This window comes from Micropterus dolomieu, linkage group LG17, assembly GCF_021292245.1.
Source record: "Micropterus dolomieu isolate WLL.071019.BEF.003 ecotype Adirondacks linkage group LG17, ASM2129224v1, whole genome shotgun sequence".
NCBI lineage: Eukaryota > Metazoa > Chordata > Actinopteri > Centrarchiformes > Centrarchidae > Micropterus > Micropterus dolomieu.
The window spans coordinates 13,557,989-13,564,355 of record NC_060166.1 but is presented as its reverse complement, the minus strand read 5'-3'; the positions used below and the strand labels follow the sequence as shown (position 1 = coordinate 13,564,355).

Below are 6,367 nucleotides of genomic sequence, written 5' to 3'. Positions count from 1 at the left end.
GTCTCAATATTAGAACACATTCTCTGCATTGATGCTCACACAGCAATTATATTTGTATAATTTATAATAAATTTCACAAAGTAACTTTTGGACACAAATGAATAAAACTTCCTTCTGAGTTCAGGAGGGCAAACTGTGTGTACAATGTTTACCACATCTGGATTTGTTACAGCTGCTTTCCCCAACAGCTGATGTTGCACTGTAGTATCATTTACTCTACTCTACTACGCACATTGGCAGACTTTTGTGTTCCCAGAAGGTCAGGGACTCTTACCCTCGCAGATGCATGATTTGTCAGAGAGATGTGCTCCCACTGAAGATCGCCATCTAGTCTCTAAATCAAGATATTTGCTATGGAACATTGAATGGATTTGTTTTTCTTATCGACAGAGTACAACATAAGCATGCAGCATGTTCACTGCAGTTTATTTCAAACGGCATGTGGGTATAAGGGAAAATCTGAGCAGACAATAAAAACAAAATTGAACTGTGAAAGGATGTTTTTGATCCAAACCCCAAATATGACGTCATCTCTCAACCGAACCTCGGCCAATTATTAATTACTTTTATAATAATGCCCAGCATTTCATCATATTAATGTTTACTATAGGAGCAGCTTAGTTCATGCTTGATGTACAACAGAACAGCAGAGCCAGTCAGAAACATGTATATTGTGTAAGTTATATGTTGTGATTTGTCTTGTATATTATCACTGAAATGCAAATTAAATGGTGTATGTAAAGGAATTAAAACATTGATTTGTAAAACCCTCATTGTTTAGCCTTCCTCATAGTGTAGCCAGTCCTTTTCCTCTTTGCACCCAGAGGTGGGCGCTACAGCCCTGACGTAGAAATCCATAAGGTTTTTATTTCTTGTAAGAGAGAAGTATGCAAGCTTTTTATTGTTTTGACAATACATGAAAACAAGTCTCAGGATAATGCTTAGGCTGTGTGAAAGTCCTTATAAGTAAGTAAAAGTACTGATTTTGATTCTTTTCTTCTCAACCTACCGTTGCGTTGCAGCTAAACTTTTTTGTTTTCTGTGCAGGAGATTACATTTCCCACTCACCATGAGAACCCTGCACTCCAGTCTTTGCACTGCAGAGTCTGCTTTTTCTCTGTTTGGGACGTCCCAACAAAGATCGCACTGACTTTATTTTAGACTGGTGGTGGTGGTGAGGGAAATCAAGCACGAAATTCTCTGGATAGTTGTCTACAGCAGATTAGCAATGTAAGGAAACTGCCCTCATTGTCAAATCCCTACATTCCAGCCAACTGGAAAGATTGTTATCCTTTTCCTTTTCCTTGTTAACTCTGGAGAGTTCATATTGCCCTGTTCAACACTCCAGAGGACTGTGTTGGGATGGTTTTTTAGAAGCTTTGCAAAAATAGAACAGACAAAAATATCATTTTCTTTTTTTATTGAAAAATGAACACATTATTACATAATCACACGATTCCAACAACTGCTTTGTGGAAAATACCTACAGCAACAAAATGACCCAGTATGGCTGGCAAGTGAACATAAATTAAACACCAGACATTTGCCACCTTTCCTCTGCAAGCTCAGCTCATGCAGAGGAACAATTCAGTGCAGACTGGACATTGCAACATTTAAAAAAGAATCTGAGAGATTGTAGGGAAGGAATGACACAGACCTGTAAAACAAGCTTGTGCAATTATCTTTTTTTCTTTAAACATTAAAGATAATGCAAGAAAACACACAGAGATCATAGCTGAACCAATACTTGCAATAACAGGGTGTAAAGGAAAAAGGATCATACTTAATATAAGCATGTTGTCTGCTGTGCCAACTGCTGTTTGTTTCTAAAAGGAAATCTAAAATACTTATTTGTAATTGAGAACATTATTCAGTCTAAGGGGTCTTAAGGCTGAGTCCGTTTTACAGAATTGTTCCCTGGAAAGGTTTGGTGTGTTTGATAACAGTCGACAGATTGTGTATTGGAATGTGCTCATGAGGTCAGTCATACCAAAAAAAAAAAAAACTTACACAGTTTCCTGCCATTGTTTCACAAATAATAAAGCTACCAACCACAATTCACAACATTATTATAGCTCATCGCGCATCTTGTCTCCTTTAGGTCTAACCACTCTGCCAATGTACATGATGGAGCTGGTCTTGTTGTCCTTCACCATGAAAATGAAGGGGTGGTCTACGTAGAAAAGTTTGGGGTTCCTCAGCTTTTCAGTGCCAAAGATGCTGGTGTCGAATGGGTTTCCATCTATGTCCAGCTCCAGGGCAGACGCGTGGAGGATGTTCGAAAGGTAGAGGTCCTTCTTTCCAGAAATGTTGGATAAGTCAGCCTTGGCTTTGTCCACGGCCTCGGTCAAGCCGAGCTCAGCCAGATGTTTCTAGATAAGACAGAGGATTGCTCAAGTTAAATGGATGTTGGTTGATTTTGAAATACTGTAACTTACATTCTGACAACCATCAACCCGTCAAATTGCCACCATTTACCTGCAGGTCGTGGCTGACTTCCAGTGAGACTTTCGGGAGGGAAATGGCCACAGCTCTGTTCTCCATCTTGTTAAGCCAGGTGTCCACCTGCTTCCTGGTCAGGAGCTTCTCCAGGCGTTCCAGGGACTCCAGGTGGTAGGGCATGATAAAGATCATAGAGGCCTGCTTCTGGCCCAGAGGCATGTTCAGCACATAGATACGGTTCTCTGTGTCCTCATAGAAGTCATACAGACCTGCGGAGAGCAGATAAATCAGATATCTTGCTTGCATTCTTGTTGGAAGAATCAGTTGTGAAGCCATAACAAGATAAGGTCAGAAGCAGCGATGGTGGAGAAACTCACCTGTACGATGCATCATAGGAACCGAAATGCTGAATGAGCGGGTAACCAGGAAAGCACGTGTGTCTACCATTTTATCATGGAATTTCTGATCCCAGTGAGCTGTGGGACAAAACATAGAGGACTCAGTTACACATCTGCACAATCCTTTGACATCTCCATGTGTTTCAGTTATGATTAAAAATGAAAACATAGCAAGATCTGAATAAAAGACAGTACTTATACTCACGCTTGAAAAACATGGCGTTGACAATCATGGCTCCATCTGGGTTCTGCACATCCTTGGTGACCTCAGGCAGCTTGCCACCTGTTGACTTGGCAGCCCACTCGTTGATGGAGTTCACTGCGCTCCTCTTGTCCCTGAAGTTTATTTTTGAATGGTCATAGTTGTAGTGCTTCTTGCTGTTCTTCACAAAATCGTCAGCAAAGGTGACAGAGCTGGGGCCATAGAGGCGGTTGTTGATCTTCCAGGTAGTGTTGCGTGTCTTGGCATCGCTCACCTGGGAAGGAGCAACGTGGGAACTTTGACCAATGAGCAATGTATGGAACGTACTGAGGGTCTGCAGTAATTTTGCAGGACCTCTTGTGGTCTTGTGGTATATCAAAATACAATAAATGAAGAAGGCAGGTTTGAAAAGTTATTTTACTAAGGTTTGTAATAAAGTCTTCAGTATACAGCATTAGATATTGTTGTACTTACCTCAGACAGCAGCTCAGACAGGCCTGTATGCAGATGCTCATCCTTCAGTTTGTCAGCACTGAGGACAGTTTTGACCTGGGAGGCAGTGGAGGCCTTGCTGCCAAGAGCCACCATCCCCAGAGAGGAGGCCACTACCACAGGAGAGATGAGGATGTTCTCTGTGTCTTTCTCCTTTGCCATGTTGTGGTAGAGGCTAAATCAAAATCACAAGATTACTTGAAATGCTACAGAAAAACCAGGTGTACCACCATCATAATATGCACTTAATTGTAATCGCAGCAATATATACAAAGGTTTCAGACCTGAAGGCCAGATTGGCGCTGTTATCAGCCAGCGTGGTGGCATGGCTGCTCAGCTTCTTGTCCTCTGCAGAGGCCACGAGGGCCAGCAGACATAGGGCTACGACGTTTGTCATCCACATCCTGTCTGACTCTGAAAGCAGCTGTAGCAGCCTGTGAAAAGGGAGCAAAAGAAAAGGAAAGGTTTAACATTACATCAACCTGGGCTGGTTTCCTAAAATCAATCATGTGTATTGAGTTTGATATGGAATTCAGAGATTGGGAGGTGAATCTGTTCGTGACAGGGCAGGGTTGGCCCAGCCCACACTGAGGTTTGGGAGTGCCTCCAGTTTTAGGCAGACATGTTCCTCGCCACGTCAGCAGCGACTGAGGCTTAGCTGTACAGCTGGAGATGGCGTCCACTCAGAGTGAAGCTCTGCTCTGACTCAGCACCGAAATATGATGCCCCTCTGTTTTCTACATTTATTGCAATTGATGCAGCCTGTTGCACGTCTGCACTTTTGTTTTTTAATGACTTTTTCTTTAGCTAGAAGTAGTAAGGGTCAGAAATCACAGTGTTTCACTGTCTGTACATGCAGTGCATCTTTGATACTTTTGAGAAGCATTGTGTGCCTGCAGGCTATATTTAACTCATCCTATCACTTCCTTAGTTCAAACAAAGGACCAAATGCTGTAATTATCCAGCTGCAGTGGCATCTCTAAACATGTTTCTGTTCCCTCTCCACCATTCTGTCTGCAGAGGTATGTATGTATGATATGTCTGCATCCCTGTATTTGTAAATTTGTTTCACAGCAGAAATGACTTTGCATCATGTTCAGATACCTTCAGATCTTTTGATGTCTGCGATTTTCATTCTGAAAGACAAGAGGTGTATGTAATAATCTCCGTAGAGCAGGCAGTAGAGAACATTATACAGGCTCTGGTGGAGACATATGCTGTGTCATCTAATTTCTTCATCTTATTTCCCAGTTTTCAACATTTAGACATAAATTATTATAAATGTTAGAAATAACTCATTCACAATCAGACCCATGAGCTTTTTTCATTGAGTGTGAAGCAGAAAAAAAATTGTGATCATCCAATCCGCTGTGCCACAGTCATCATCCAATCAGCTGTGCCTCAGTGGAACAGCAGTCATTTCTAGAAGACATATATGAACCGCTCATCATGAAAAAATGATGGATTAAAGTTGATCAGAAAGCCAGATTGGGTGCATATGAAGTACTTTCTTTCAGTTAATTTGATTGCACTTAAATAGTCGGGAAAGAGGTGATATACAAGAGGCAAAAGGTTTTAGTAGCATCATGCTTGGATAAGTTGTAAATGAAAACAGCCGTAGATTTTGTTTTTTCACTTCAGAAAAACTAAAAATATAACATGCGCAGGTCAAACAGTCAGAAATAGAAGATATTTAACGCTGGTTAAAATGGGGAAAACACTGCACTGTAACTTTAAACCGTAAAAACAAAGCAGCCGTGTTCCACCTCTTCCACCCTCCACATTCCTTCCTGGAAACAAAGACCGTTATCTTCTAATCCTTACCTGGCACAGATTTGCTGGGCTTCTTGTCTGAGTTGCGTCCTGCGAGAAGCTGTCTGTAACAGACTCTCCTGCCCTACAAATATATATCCTGACAGAGAACTTTCCAGAAGTGGGAATGGGATATGCAAATGAGGATGTCTCCCTTTCCTTAGGAAGTTGGGAACTGGGACGTCCCTGTTGAAACCACAGGCTGGAATGAGAGGGGTTGGCTGAGGTTAACTACCGAGCACTGGTCTAGGATCAGCTTTGAAACTTTCCCAGCAGTGGCTGCAGACAGAAATGGAAGGAGAAACTCCACCCATTTTAAAATGGGCAGTTTCAGCTGCTGATGTACAGAAATATTTCTCAACCTCTCGGTCCTCATGCTGCTTGCTGACTCAATCTCTAACGCTGGTTTCATCACATGTAAAAGATGAAGAAAAATTAATATTTTATCATGAACTGAATGATTCTCATACATGAAAACATATGTAGCATGTTAACGCTGTTTATGCAGTTGTTGAAATTTTGAGTTCATGAGCCTCTTTGGAACATCAATCTTCTGCATTCTCAGCAGGCAAGACATAAATGAATGGGCACATTCTTTGCAAAAGTTCCCTGAAGAAAAGTAGTAATTTTATGTGTATTAACCTTGTTACACAGAAGTCTAATTTCAAATGGAAACTTCCAGAACTTTGCTCAGTAGTTTCAAGAAGTAGTTCAAAGAAGTTGCAAGATCTCCAGCCCTGCCCCCACCACCACAGTGCCACGTCTGTCCAACTCAGCTGCTGATTGCAGGGTGCTTGAAGGATGGGGGTGTTAAAAAGGACCACTGTAGTAAAAACTGCTGTGTTCTGACCAGGGCCTCCTTTCTTAATCAGCGCAAGAACATTTTTAACAAAATAAGTTATAAATACTTGTGTAAAGCTGTTAAGCCTTTTCCTAAACACATCAGATTGATACTAATGTCCACTTCATGGTGTCAAAGATTAATAATGGAGCATTTGTCTCAATTGTGGAAGGACAGAGC

General features: G+C 41.5%; 1 protein-coding gene across 2 annotated transcripts; it reads right to left on the bottom strand.

The window, feature by feature from the left end:
• Positions 1-1,405: 1,405 nt before the first annotated feature.
• On the bottom strand, positions 1,406-5,477 carry serpinh1b (serpin peptidase inhibitor, clade H (heat shock protein 47), member 1b). 2 transcript variants are annotated; one of them, XM_046073725.1, is made up of 8 exons: positions 5,359-5,477; positions 4,639-4,670; positions 3,819-3,968; positions 3,517-3,709; positions 3,046-3,316; positions 2,820-2,918; positions 2,479-2,711; positions 1,406-2,372 (listed from the first exon to the last, which is right to left on the bottom strand). In XM_046073725.1, exons 3-8 carry the CDS (start codon positions 3,935-3,937, stop codon positions 2,070-2,072), a joined length of 1,218 nt encoding a protein of 405 aa, XP_045929681.1. In that variant the 5' UTR covers positions 3,938-3,968; positions 4,639-4,670; positions 5,359-5,477; the 3' UTR covers positions 1,406-2,069. The 2 variants fall into 2 exon arrangements, with proteins under 2 accessions (XP_045929681.1, XP_045929682.1); XM_046073726.1 differs by lacking the exon at positions 5,359-5,477 and adding an exon at positions 4,846-5,340.
• Positions 5,478-6,367: the final 890 nt, after the last annotated feature.

Bases quoted from the DNA above. Each gene is read 5' to 3' on its own strand.
- serpinh1b (XM_046073725.1), bottom strand. From the start codon at position 3,937: ATGTGGATGACAAACGTCGTAGCCCTATGTCTGCTGGCCCTCGTGGCC. The intron at 3,710-3,818 runs GTCTGAAACCTT...ATTTTGATTTAG, and splicing joins AGCGCCAATCTGGCCTTCAG to CCTCTACCACAACATGGCAA. The intron at 2,712-2,819 runs GTGAGTTTCTCC...TGCTCTCCGCAG, and splicing joins TCCTATGATGCATCGTACAG to GTCTGTATGACTTCTATGAG.